This window comes from Rhopalosiphum maidis, chromosome 2, assembly GCF_003676215.2.
Source record: "Rhopalosiphum maidis isolate BTI-1 chromosome 2, ASM367621v3, whole genome shotgun sequence".
In the NCBI taxonomy this organism is placed as follows: Eukaryota; Metazoa; Arthropoda; class Insecta; order Hemiptera; family Aphididae; genus Rhopalosiphum; species Rhopalosiphum maidis.
The window spans coordinates 88,351,977-88,367,936 of NC_040878.1; the positions used below are offsets into that span (position 1 = coordinate 88,351,977).

At 27.4% G+C, this 15,960-nt stretch overlaps 1 protein-coding gene across 2 annotated transcripts in view; it reads left to right on the plus strand.

Annotated features, from left to right (window-relative positions):
- LOC113551738 (protein phosphatase Slingshot) overlaps positions 1-15,960 on the plus strand; it is a 68,418-nt gene that overhangs the window by 39,640 nt on the left and 12,818 nt on the right. For both annotated transcript variants that reach the window (XM_026954174.1, XM_026954173.1), the window contains exons 4-5: positions 3,987-4,165; positions 5,526-5,591. In XM_026954174.1, the coding sequence (XP_026809975.1) occupies positions 3,987-4,165; positions 5,526-5,591 (245 nt within the window). The remainder of the gene's footprint in view (positions 1-3,986; positions 4,166-5,525; positions 5,592-15,960) is intronic.

The window sequence follows — 15,960 nt, forward strand, 5'->3', positions numbered from 1 at the left end:
TATATATAATATAACTATATATTGAAAAGCGTCACCCACAAAATCATATAGTATAACAACACATATTGTGTCATGTAGATTGTATAATTATCCTGTTAGGCAATGCATTCAGTAAAGCACATTAATTTATCCTACTATATAATTACACTGGACTGAAATCCTTTTACTTCACGATTTTAAACTCGTGTGTAACCTTCACAAGGAGACTGACGATCGTGGTTTATTTTCTTAAGCGCGCAGTTAACGATTTTAAATGCAACTAACGTATGCCGCTTATATTTTCTACATCCACACGTTCGGACTTGGTGTATGTATGAAAAAAATTACGCATTCCTCATGTTATATTATATATTTTGAAATTATATGATATGTCATTTAAATAACTTGGTTTCCAATAAAAAAGTATTTTTGTTAATGCTAACATTGTATCATACTGTGTTTTCGATGAATTGGAAGATAAGCTACATATTTTATTTTTTAATAAAAAACTAATTAATAATTATACCGCAAACATTTTTCAAAACTGCTTACAAACCTAATTCAAAGTGTTACATATTTTAAAATGAAAATAAATAATTATTTCAATTGTTAAATAAAAAAAAAAAATCATAATTTAAATATAATATATATTTAGGTCGTTTTAGTAATACTTTACAATTGTCGAAAATCTAATTGATAGTCGTACAGATGTCGTACTGGCAAGTCGATTTTTTATATGCATAAAGTTTTTTTTTTTGTTATTAAACTTTTTATGTAGGTGCATTTAAATTAATTATACGAAAAATTAATGCAATAAAAAAATGCAATTTAGTATAATATACACTTAAATATATAATGACTTGCAACGACGAGGGTCAACATTTTTATACTCCTAGAGTAACATAAATAACAAGTAATCAATCATAGATTTTTTTTTTATATTTGTCAAACTCCCTTGAATTTATATACACAGCGTATTAAGTAATTCGTTTATAATTTTAACCTAAATCAATATTATAATTTATAATAGTTACACTATCCCTGCAAAACGTCTTTAAAATACCTGTATTTTATGTTATTTTTTCAAAAACACCAATAAAAAATTCATTAAGAGGCTTCCTCGCATAGCAGCTTATTATCTCTTAACACATAAATGTTTAGCTAATAGCTTATTATAGCGACTGTTTGCTGGAAGCAATCATTAATGTAGGGGTCAAAATCGTATTATCAAATATCAAGGTCATATTCAACTAACTTGTCTGTCCCGGATAATTGGTTGATTTTTCACTGTTTGCACGTAATTGTATGCGTATATGTATTGCGCTCTGTAGGCCAAGGTGATTTTGGTTTTTCATGCAAACGTGTCATTATTGTTGTTGAAGGTCTAGATAAGAATAGTAACCACGATCGATGAAAAACAATGGATTTAATATACCACAATAATTATTGTTAAAGCATAAAGTTCAAATTAACAAACAAATTCTCAAATCGTGGATAATCGACTTTTAGACCAAAACTAATTTGTGGATGACGTTATATTATATCTCATTCAAAGAAAGTTTAAGGTCTTCTGGTTTAAGACGTAAGGCGATATTATTAACGTAACGCCTACCCATCAGATAATATCAGTGATGACATAAAGCTCTTTGATTTTTATCGTTGATAGTTAAACAATTTATGAAACATTTGAAGGGTGTGCCCACGTAGATTTCTAATGGGGCACAATCGATACCTCTCAAACAGATATATTATTATATAGTGGGGTTGACACATATACGAAACAATCGAATTCACGGATGCAAGACCGTGGTTGTTTTAAAAACAAACAAAAATATTACCATATATTTAGAGTAGGAAATTCAGCGGTCGAATTTCATGTGTATTTACAATACATTTGTTGTGTATTATCAAATCGGTGACAATCATCCTAAGAATCTGATCAACTAACTAGACTTATAATATGTATATGAACATAAAACTTCACACGACTCAATATTTTTTATGTAAAAACTCTATGAAATAGTGATTATGTTCAGAAAATCTCCTAGTATCTATAAATATATTATGTCTTTGTAACATTATATCTATTCTATTGTTTAATTAGTTGATGTAATGAGATCTAAATTTATAGTCATTGTCTAGTTACTAGTGTATAAAACAAACAATTTAATTTATTTATTAAGGACGAAAACACTATTACTAATATATATACCGTGTAAAATTAAAAAGCAATATTGACCTTCATTTTATTTTATTTTTCCTATGGTTTAAAAGATCTATTTACCAGTTATTATATACGATCTGAGTCCAAGTTTTCATATTTTAAAAATAAAAAAACTTCTTTGCAGCTATAATTCTGTAAGTGTGTATAAACTAAGATTATCATTTGGAAATTAAAATCATTTTACGGATTAAGATTAAAAAATATAAAATATCGAATATGGTACAATAATTTAAAAAATAAATAATTATGCACTTTGTGCTAAATTATTTTCTAAAATACTTATCTGAAAATCTTACACAGTAGAAGGTCAATATTCAATAATTCGAAATTATTATGTAAACGTAATATAAAATGTAATTAATAATGTAATACGTATATGCAATAAATATAATTAAAAACTATAATAGTTTAATTAGTTCTAATCTATTAAAATAATAATTTTATTGATTACATTTTTCCATTATATTTTTATGATTGTATTTCAATTTATTTTTACGGATAATATTACTGCTCTATTTTTTTTACATTTGTGTAAATATAATTTATTTATTACAATAATAATAATTGATAATCGGTGCATTTTACAAAATTAAACATATACTGATAACCTCAAATAATTTCTAGTTTCTAAACCTGTAGAAACTTGATTTAAAACTAATAAGAATGTATAAAATATTGTTGCTCCTCAAGAGATGGTAGTTATGGGACATGGGCATATTATTTTTGACGGACGCTATTTACTTGTCAATTTAAAAATATCTCCTTAATGGTGTTATAATAGCCTAATCACCCAAGTATCCGAATAGCGTGCATGTTGATCCGAAGGGAAAATTAGACTTATCGACGACCGATTTCGCTTGGTTGATTGCGCGTTTTCACCTCTTAACGCCAATAGCCTCGAGGGATCCGCCGGGACATGTTATTTATTGTTCGTCACTATTTGCATCCGGTATAATATTATACTTTATACATATATACTATTATAACATTTATAACGTTAATAGTGTTGATAACCTAAGCCAGTAGATGTTTAGAAAGATATTTTTAAGTGTCAACTATAAGAGTTATAACTCACTTGACCATTTATCTATCCATCAAGTCCATTTAACACATCATACTTTAGTAACAAAAATACAAGTTTTATTTACACGCACCAAATTGTACTGTAATAAAAATTCTTGAAGAGATCAATTATCACTGTAAAAAATAATATCTCAATAAATATATCGAATATCGAATAATGTATTCGAAAAAATAATTTTCATATAACCTATATTTTTTAATAATTTTATTTTAAATGTAACTTAATCTTTTTTTATAAGTATTAATTGCAGGTGTGCAGATGTTTTTATTTTCATAATATTTAGAAATATTTATGATTAACTATATATACTTACCTATTACATACCTATTGCATATTGTTTGTTTTATCGTTATTTTTAGTTTTTTAATTAAAAGCATGGTCATGTTTTTCGGCAGATAAATGTTTTTAAACATACTTTAATTTTAAAATAAAATTGTAGCTATTATATATTATGAACTCAAAAATGTTTTTATATAAAAACATAATTTCATGTTAAATATCATGTTTGGAATTAATAACTACAATAAGTTATCAACATGAATTGTTAATAAGATTTAAATAAATAAAAAAAACTTTAATAAGAATTAATGAACTAATAACATTATTTTTTTATAAGCAACCCCAATGATTTTAAACTTGTTAAACACTAAAAGAAACCACAAATAATGTAATACTTAACTGTTATATATTTTTTTTCAGGCAGTAAAGCTGGAAAGTGTACATTCCGGCCGTACCAGATATTTAGTAGTAGTTTCTTGTATAAATGGAAATTGTCAAGAAGAATCCTGTCTTTTGGGTCTTGACTGTAACCAAAGTACTACTATTGGGCTGGTGCTTAGACTTCTGGCGGATACCACGATCACGTTGGACGGAGATGGGTAAATAAATATATATTAAGCAATACACGGCTACTATTAGATATACTGTGTATTTAAAATTTGTATACGATATCGTTTTTATTTTGTCGTAACTTATAGATTGAAACAAGAAAAGTTAATTTTTTCAAATTTTTTCTTAAATAAAAATACTAATTAAGATAGTATAAACATTTTTTATTTAAAAATTCATATATTTTAATAACCAATCATGAATTTTTTTTAAACATAAGATATAACTTTGTATTTTTGTATATATTATAGGATATATATATGTATAAATTATACCTATAGCTACTTATGTTATATTTTAACGTTAAACTTTTTAAAAAGGTTTTTTATATAAAAACTTAAAGTTGTTGTCAACGCTAAAAAAATATTTTATTAGTTTTTTCTATACTATTATGTTATTAAATTTCATAATGTTCTCAATTATACATTTTTTAATATGCCTGATAGATTCCACTCAAGATATTTTAAATTACAATTATCGGATTGCATTTAGGTTTCGTTATGATAGTTATTTTATGGATAAACAGAATACTTATTATCTACTTATATAATCTACAAACGATAAAAATATTATCGAATACATTTTTACTATTAATTTGCATAGTAAATTAGGAAACATTAAAATTCTTAGTTGGTAAATAATATGCATTTTAAATAATAAATAATGTAAAATTATAATGTCCATACTGCAATCAGTTTAGGTTAAGTTTTAAATATTTTTATCTGTATAATAATTAATGATAACAACTTATACTTATTTAATCATTTTAGCACTTACTTGAATAAAAATTATCTCATAGTTATGTAATTCGTTAATTTTCATTTAAATTGTCAAATATTGACTTGGTAATATTTTTAATAATTTCCTTACTTAATTTGTTTTAAATTTTAACAATGTGCATAATGTAGGCGCGATTGTATGAGTATAATATTATTTAAAAAAATATACTATACTATTAATATCTTCAATTTTATCTATATTAATTTTTTACTTTACTCATTTAGTGTTATTATATTATTTTTATTATTTAATTTAGTATGACAATATAGTTCATATTTTATGAGACCTATTGTAAAGTTCCTTTTCTTTACATAGTAATTTTTATTTTGGTTTTATTGGTGAATGGTGGCTTTTGCCAGTGGACTTCCCTGAGTAAAGCTCCATTATCAGTTTCCAGCTATATACATCTCGGTTTCTATACTGTACAAAAGAAAAATAATAATTTATACATTTTTTTATTACTTGCATCTCAATATTTAACGATGTTGCTCATAATCGACAACAATAGTGTTCTCGAATAACTTTCTTTTATTTCTTCGTCAGCTAAATGACATTTGTTTTATTTTTCAGAGGATTTAGCGTTAGCGTATGCAGCCGCCAACATATTTTTAAACCCGTCTCGGTACAAGCCATGTGGTAAGTTAACGTGTTTTATAAAATTATACCTACCTATAATTGTATGAAAATTGTTTAAGAAAATATTTTTATATTTCTTTTCGTTTATAATACCATTCTACCATCAACTTTTTAAATACTTACTAAAAATAATTATTACTAAAAAGTATATATCTGTTATAATACGTATACAGGATGAATGTGTTATAAAATATTAAAATGTTTATTATTAGTGCATGAAACCAAACCATGATTAAAATAATTTTAAGATAAATAGCATTAATAAATAATTTAAAATAAATTCGTATTTACTACTACAATAATAACTTATAAGTAATATTACTTATTAGTATATAACCTTGTTGTGGTCAATAGTTTCACAAGACGTATAACGCAGCGGACCGATAAGACTATAATACGTTATGTTATCACATAACGAGATACACAATTTTCGTATATTTTATAATACGCAAATACTTATATAGTTATATATCTTAAAATTACGATTTTCGACACATTTAATATTATGTTACTATGCTAGCTAGTCCCTAAAACTACGTTTCGCTCGACGTACCACTGCGCAGTTAATGGAGAAGCTCTAAGGCGGCGGCGGCGCAGCGTGACACGGTTCCCAAATGGAATTATTATGTAATTCAGCCGTGAGACCAGTTTTATATTATTTTGCAATTATCATTTTGATAACAAAATGGAAAACAACTTCGGTACACATGTTTCACCTGTAATAGATTAATGTAAGAAAAACAATCAAACAAAACTGCATTTTTGGAAGCCAGTTGATTCATACTTAAACGTCTTTAATTCTTGTTTGGTTACGTAGTGTGATTTAAATTATTGATACTGTATCGTTGATTATAAATACCAATTTATTATCAATATAGTATATGCCTATTTATGATTCATTAATAATTCATTATCAGTTGACAAAATATAACTATTACATTTATTCATAAATTACTATAAGTACTTACTAAATATATTTTAGATTTGAACGAAGTGAGGAATGTATTAATTTTACAATGATGTATGTTTTTTTTTTGTGTGTCTATCGTCACGATTTGGAGTAGAAATAATGGTTTTTGACTTCAGCCCCTCTTTGAAAAGGAAAATTCATCTAGTTGGTACTTTTGGGGGGGGGGGGGGGGGGTAAAAAGAAAAAAATGTCCAGTCATTTTCATAAGCGTTGGAAAAAACCCTAAAAAGATGACGGGAAAACAGAAATTTTTACACATAATCAATTTTTTTATTTTGCTGTAACTCAAAAACAAATCATTGTAAATACTTGAAATTTTCACCAAATGTTTATATTAGCGTTATCTATTTACAATTAAATTTTCAAAATATTTTAACTTTTTTAAAGCTATTTATAGACTATTGAAATTTTTGATTTTTCTAAGTTTTTTTTTTGAAATGCCTATAAAAAAAATATGGCTTTCCAAAAAATCTTTAAAATTTAATACAAGGTTTATTATAAGTTGTAATTATCGTAGTAAAAAAAAAAAATCAAAAATCGTTAGTCACAATTTTTGTTTATAAGCATTAAAAGTTCAAATATTTACAAAATATGTCAAAATCACTAAAATTTGCAAGGAATTTTGAAGTTAAAAATTTATAAAATGTTTGTAATTTATATCTAAGGTTAAAAATCCCAGCCCAAGGTTCTCAATAACTTTTTATGCAAATAACTGTAAAAAAAAGAATTCTAGTGTCGATGTAGAAAAATTTTATGAGCGTATGAAATTTAATTTTTTACGAAATCTCGTAAAATAACGATATATCACAATTTAAATATAGATAATTATATAATATAGCCTACTAATTATCCTAGACTGATAAATCATCTCCATTCAGAATCATTTTTTGTATACATGATACCTGCCATTGCATTCAAATTTAACACATCCATTATAGTGACCTACTCTCCTTCTCTACTATACAGCAGAGTGATATCTACTTGCCCACCTTTTTTTGGTCTGTCATCGTCTTTTAAAACGGTAAAAAACTTTTGATTTTAATATATTTCCTGATATAAAAGCGACGAAATTAGTTGGTAGGTACTCTAGGAAGTCAAAATAAAAAATCGCAGTACTTTCAAAATACAAAGGACCTAAATAGAAAAAATGAAAATTTCTACATAAAACTAATTTTCGACAAAATCAATTTTCTTATTTTGGGATTAATTTAAAAATAATAATAACCATAGATACATTTTTACGAAATGTTTACACAAGCATTAGCATTTTCTTTACATTGCATAATTTTCAAAATATATTGACTCTTTGAATTATTTATGGCCGTCGTGAGAATTTTTTATTTTTTTAAAGATTTGTTCAATAATTATAGATAAAAAAATTTAGTTTGGTCATAAAGTTTCCTGTGTGCATAAATGTGATTTTAACATGTCAGAAATTGTATTTCTAAGTCTCAAATGTAACATCACATAACTACTACTATGTGATTTCCAATAGATTTTATAAAATAACAAATTTAAAAAAATTTATATTGTAATAACAAATAGAAATTAGTATTTGACTGCCTATATAGGTGTTATTATATGTAATTAAAAAATTTAATACACGGGGAATCATGAGTTGTTATTAAAACTATATAAAAATATTAAAGGTTTATATGCCTGATTTTCTTTATTACCATGTTTGAAGTTAAAATATTAACAAAAATCACGAAAACTAATTGCAAAAAAATGTTGTAGTTAAAAATGTATTAAATGTTAAATGTTAATAGCTTAAGTTTGAATTTGGCCATTATAGTTTTTCATATGTATATTAATATATCATTGAATTCAAATTTAACAACACATTAATTATATAGTGGGTGGGTCACTCGATACCTAATATTAAAGTAGTTCTCACTTGTCTTGTTGTCCACTTTTATGTACTTAAAGTTAAACTGTCTATGCACAAAATGCAATTTATAAATTACAAAGATATCCTTAAAAATCTATTATTTTTGGAAAACGCTAAATACCGTTTTTCTTTAGCTATTAATTCATAACAAATTCAATTTTACTTTTTGAATTTTTTACTGGATTCTATGAATATAAATAACTATATACATTATACATGCAATGTATTCCAGGGGAAGTGACGGGCCGACGTCATATGAAAATATACCTAAAATAATGAAGAAATACCCTTTAAAGAAGGTCTAACTTTTTATTTTTTAAGTTATGAGCATTTCAATTTTTATTTAATTTTAAACTATAAATTATGAAATATCCTCTAAGCAAATAAATATTCTTAAAATTAACCACTCTGCTTTGATATGTTACAGCATATCAATAAGTATTATTGATGTTTTGAAAAACACACTTTTATTTTAATGTATATTATAAAGAGGAGTTACATGTCAAATGAATAATAATTTTCTTACGTGCTTATCAATTTCTTTATTTTCTTTTTGTGTAATAACTCTAACACACTCAACACTAAAACGTTTTTTTTTTCTCAAGCTATTAGAAGTAGATTATTACACCGCAACATAAAATATAAGTAAACAAAATAATGAGGTATCTGTTGCTCTGTTGCAATACCATAGATTTAAAAACATAATAGTAGTTGCTATCATTTTGTTATGCCAGTAAATGAGTTTATTTACCACGTATATAAGCTGTGTATGGTGTATCGTTTGTTAATAGCATCATAATTACATTTTTTACTGTAGAAGAAATTACAAATATTGCTGACAATTTTATATACCAATTGTATTATCAAATACCATATCATTTTTACATTTTGTGTTTTTATCGAGCAGAAATACAAACAAAAAATGTACTGTCGTAAAATTATCCTCAAAAAGTTTAAATAAAATTGTATATTTTGTTTGTTATAATATGTGTGAATTATTGTTAAATTTTTGTTTTTAAAGAATTCTTGGAATCTTGAATCAAATTTGTTTTGCTTTAATTTACAAACAAAATGGACAGTTTTATCATAATATTATGTGTATAGATAATAGATATGGTATAATTCAACAATTAGGTTTAATAACTATCAACATCGTCCATATTATATTATATGTATATGTATTTTATTATTCGAGTCTTCACAGACATTTATCACGGACAATCCTATAAAATTAAAAAAAAGTATATTATCATTTACTACATTGTACTACTAAAGTATTATATTTTTTCAATTTGTTTTTTTGTTCTTAACGCTGTGCAACAATATTCTAATATTATGTTCAGTAATTAAATTAATTAATTCTACCTTACACAGGTAAAAATACAATTTAGTTTCCGACTATTGTGTTTTTAAGTTTTAAGAAAAATAATTTTTGCTTGCTAAAATATATAATAATAAGAAAAAAAGTAATTTACCAAATAAGGTCAGATAATATATTAACAGTTTTATACAACCTAACCTAACCTGTAAATTTGAATAAATTTACAAGTTTGTTTGTTAAAGATAGAACGAAGTAAAAATTACGAAACCTAAAAGTTATTTATTCCGATTTTCCTATGTGCCTATATACATAAATTATCGATGCAATTTTATGCATTATGCATAATATGCAAAACATTAGTAGCATTTAGATTAGTAATACTTAAAAAGTGTATATACATTACACACTTGTCAGCTTTGTTTTACTTATTTATTTCTCTGTAGGTTCATATAATTTTCCTGTTGATATAACTTTTTTTTTTTAAACGTCTTTACAACAATACACATATCATCTTAAATAATGCAGCGTAGATGTACTTGTAGCCTGCAAATCATATAATAGTCTTTGGAAAAGATTCATTCATTTAATCAAAAAAATTTGTCATGAAACATTACCCTTTCCAATGTTATAGAATTAGACTACATGTATAATAATATACTAGCTATAGTAATAATAAATAACCAATGTGTTACGTGTATCGATTTGAAATTGTTTTACTCGAGTTTAACGAACTTTTTATGTTCAACAATAAGAATAACTACGTTCTATAGGTCATCTACACTTCCCTGTTATTCCATGTATCATTTAGGTAATTTTCATCTGGGTATTTGATAGTGGATTTGCAAAAGAACAGAGAAAAAAATTATAAACCTCATCCATCAAACGATTTGTGTAGAATAAATAATTTTAGCTGCATAAAACCGACAAAACAGTCGTTATACCTTATATGGTATGTTACATACGTGATTCCATCTCTTTAATATAATACTGATAGTAATAAAAGTAGTACTATTAGTAGTAATAGTAATAATAATAATAACATCAGTAATAATGGTGAAGAGTGTTATCTCGATCGAGTGCAGTAGTTTGGGGATACCTGAATTTAATCCATTTATGGACGTCAGCACGTCGCGCGTCGAAGGTACACCTCAATCATAATATGTAGTATGAATATTATAGGCACGTCCTCCGGTTGGCTGTCTTGATTGACAAGTGATGATTAAATATAATTTTTTTTTCTAGATTATTTGCTGGAAATGTAATAATTAGATTTAGGCATATCGTATGTATAATATTTATGTTGTATATTTATTAATTTATTAATTAATTCTTGTAATAATCATTGAGATCAATATTTAGTAATATATATCTTGAGATTTTTTTTTTTTTATTAAAAATAACCTGATTAATCAAAACAGGTATCTAATTAAAACGAAAATATAAGTACACCTATAGAAGTTAAATTTTGAATTTCTCCGGTCGTACATTATCCGCATATAATCGAAATTCAGATTAACTACAGGTGGTGTCTATCATAGGGATAATGACGATCTCTGCTTATAATGCAGAATAGGTATTATAAAAGCCAGCCAAACTATCAAGTGTACAATAGATTGCACGTCGTGCAAAAATTAAACTTATAAATTGTATAATATATTATTGTTTGATAAGATCGCGGCTATACAGAGATTTTATGTATGGTGATGTCTAATATAATAAAATAATATATTAATTATGATTATAAACTTACAATATGTACATGACGTATCAGTGTATCACGTATTTTATCTCTAAACTAGCAATTTAAATCTTATACTTGATTGTTTCACAAAAACATGTATTTTACATATGTCAAGTATTGACAATATTAAATCTCATTAAGTGTTATCTTCGACCCAAAGTCTGACATTAAAATATCACCACGTCATTATTTGATAAAATATAAGTAAGGATTTAAAAAATAAAAATAAAGATTTAATGTAATCTCTATTTATTTTTTCAATAAGTCATCTGCACATTAGGTGATGTTTTTTATAAATAAACATATATATAAACGACACAAGAATTTTAAAGGTTCATAAACCTATAAACGTGTTCGAGTATTATTTGCATATTTATTTTTGTCCCAATGTTTATTATTTTCATAAATATACACATATAATGAATAATTCGTATTTGAATCTCAAAAGTAATGAAATTGTTATAGCTAGAACGGACGTAATCTATCTATTATATTATTAAAACGTGAGGCGATTTCTTATGACAGTTATATCTGAAGTTCTACCGGGCCGATTTTCACGATTTTTTTTTTAAACGCAAGTATTTGGTGTTTAAATGAGCCATCTAAGTCCGAAAATGTATCAATTTAATAGTTTTTGGAACTATTTAGTTTCCCCTGTAGTTACGTATAGCAGCCTGCGTTGCCTGCCGTGTGCACACACACACATGTTTATAACCCCCACTACTCTAGCGGCTACTGCAGTACTGTTGCGTCATCGTCGGCGGCGGCGACGACTGTACTATGTGGGTACTATCTATACCAGGGGTGTCCAACCTTTTGTTAAGACTGGGCCACATCATATAGGTAGAAGTTGTCGAGGGCCACATTCTTTTTTTTTAATAATAATACATTCAAATTTAATGATTAAATTATATTTTATAATACAACAATACATTTTTTTATAATTTTACAATAGTGAATAATAAGCAAAAATATTTTTACAAGTATTAATATTTAATGATAAGTACACAGAAAAATATATTTATTTATAATAAAAAAAAAGTTTTGGTTTAAAAAAGTTATTTAATGGGAAATTTGAAATTGCTTTTTTTGTGAAAGTAATGAATCAATATCTGGATCGATTGAAGTTGCGGCAATCCTTAAACAGCTTTCAAGGTGCTTGTCTAGTATAGTGCACCGATTCTTACTCTTTGTGTTTTTCATTCTTGAAAACAATTGTTCGCAAATGTAGGTACTGCCGAAAAGCGAGAACATGAATAAGGCATGGTCATGAAGGACTGGATATGTTTCTTTGGGTAGATATAATTTATAAAAATCTAATAAAGATGACTGATTGAATTTTTCTTTGAGTTGAATATCTGATTGCAGCTCAATGCATTCCATTAGAAATTTAGTTTCCACAACTGTAATATCAACCGAAAATGATGTTGCAAAAATAGCAAAGAGTTGAATATTCTTACGAAAATCTTGAAAACTGGTTTCAAATTCATTAACTAAAATTAAATTCAAAGAAGCATATTTCTCGCTATTCTTGGGGTTGTATTTGCCCAACACAGCGAAATACATAAAATGCCGCAACGGTAAAAACACGGACGTGTGCATCGGCTCTTACAATTTGTTTGATGTTTTATAATTTTATATTCTTAAAATAAATTTGTTCTCGTAATATTAATATATTATATACAATTAATTCATGGTTTTTAAACTGAAGTGAGGGCCGCATCAAAATCTACCGCAGGCTGCGGGTGTCCACCCCTGATCTATCCCCTTCCCACTACTCCTACATAATATCATAGACCTTATATAAGGTCTATTGCATAATAATATACTACTACGTTATCGTTATTTTCGATTCCGTCAAAAAAAATCGTAAAAATCGACCCGGTAGAACTTTAGATATAACTGTCATAAGAAATCTCCTCACGTTTTAATAATATAATAGATTATTTACATGTAACTATATTTATATTTAACTATTAATTTTATTATTTACAAAATGGAATATCAATTAACTCCCATATTAGGCAATGGAAATTGTTTATTTCGTTCCTTAGCATTTGCAATATTCGGTACACAAGAAAATCTTCGACAAATTCGATCTAGAGTCGTTAACTTCGTAATAAATAATTGGGAAATGTATAAAGAATTCATTATTGGTGATCCTTCGTATAGATTAACTATTTATAATTATAACGATTACGAAAATTTAATGAGCACTGATGGTAAATAGCCTATTTAACCAGCCTGGTCACGTTGAACTTGAAAGCATTAGTCGTCGTTATCCAGATTATATATTTCGTGTGTATAGATCTAATGATCTTACTGAGTTTGTTGATTATAGTTCAGGTGTTACAATGTGTAATTTATTTTTTTCTGGCCCTGTTGACGCAGGACATTATTGTGTTTTAGTTTTTGGTAATAATACAAATATTAAAAATGAATTTATTCTACCAAAAAAAAAATAAATGCAAACGCTAAAAGGAAGCGTAGTACTCATTCTTTAACTGGGAGACGTGAAAGAAAAAACTGCAATGAGAATAATTTAAATCAAAATCAGAGTGCATTTCAATTAGGTTATATATGCGCTTTATCTCATAATATATCTCATGTTACTTCCTATGATTTGGGTAATTTATCATTTAAATGCGAGCATTGGTTATTCTTTAAACTTCGAATTCTATAATATTAATAAACATATTCATAGACATTTTCATTAGAGCATTTTTATAAGTTATATTTATATACATATATACATAAATAAAAATATTCTACTATCCTATTTTTTTTTTTTTTTTTTACTATAACCCGGCAGTAACGGGTCATTCAGCTATCTTATTGAAACAATGAAAAATGTTAATCAAATAGCATAAACAGTAGCGTCGATTACTGGGTTCCTATTATTATAATACATACATAAATACAATCTGGCGGGAGCAAGATCATCGAAAATATATCGAAATAAAAATGTAAGATTCTAGTGAAGGCAACAAACTTCGTAAGCACGCAACTAATCAAAACTAAATTAACAATTTATATACGGAAATAGCGATTTAGTGTATTATATATATTATATGCGTAGGTATACGAAATATGCGATCGCAAAACAATATTATATTAGGTATCTGCTGTCGCGTCTAATTTTTGCAGTGCACGATCTCTTCCACTATTTCTCCTCTCCTGCACCACGTCCACGGATCGCAATATTTCGGATTTCGATCATCCTTCGTCGTTAGAAAGTCGTCGTGACTGTTCGAGATGGGATTCTACGAGCGTTTATCGTGACCGGACGTCCACTGTGCGTATATTCAGTATACACACATGCATTCGCACGAATAGGATCTATTATAATATTATGCGTATTGCGCTTATCGTTGGTATATTACGAAATAATTCGTCGAGCCCATCTATCAGTCTTCGCTAGCGTACTGTATTCGCGGCCTTGTTTGCATTGATCTCCGCGCTCTCGAACTGCTCGCTCCGAGAGAGGTTAATCTCGTGCGTGCACTACAATATTATATATAATTTAATATTATACACTATATCATAATATTATACGAGTCTTGTACCATCGATCTATACCTCCGTATCACAATGTCACAGTTTCCAACTCGTCTAGGTACTAAAACAGACCGATTTTCTACGATTTTATTACCATATACGGCCATCTACAGCTAGAACATATATGTTGTTATTTATTTACTATCCGTGCGCTTACAATACAGTACCAACAGATTTAGTAAAATAAAGTAACGTTTTTAATGGAACTTCATTCCCAGTTCTAAACACCACTAGAGCCCTAAATACGTTACAATTGTTGTTGACCGTCATCGCTATTAAACTTAAACGTAATAATATATTATTAAATTTGGAACGACGGGCGGAGCGTGGATACGACGCTAGTATAGTAAGCGAGTTTCATCGGTCGCCGATGTAGCACACCGCGCAGCGAACCAGTTGTGGCGCGCGCACGCTTGTTGTGTTCTTTTTATCGCGATATTATAGTCGTCGGCGGGTATACCGTTAACCGGTTCGGTGTGTCGGCCGTCGCTCGTTATTGTATACGTCATTTTGTCCTATCTTTTACCTACAATAATATAACAGTGCATAATGTGCATAATATTATACATTTTATACGTATATATTATAAATTGTGTGCTATCCAAATGAAAACGCCACGGATTCGTACATAGGTATAGAGGTACTTATATTAATTATCAGGCCCTGACCTCTGCATCGTCAGTGAGCTTCTCCGTTGGCAGCATCGTCGACAACGACTCTCGTCTCCCGCCTAACATTTAACGCGTTGACGAGAAGATCGGTCTTGCCGATACAGAGACACATAATTGGAGACCTACTAATCGCTGCTGGTGCCAAAAGCCAATTCTCAAAGTTCGTCAAACCCTCGTGACATATCCCAATCTCTATATAAAAAAAAAAATCACTCCT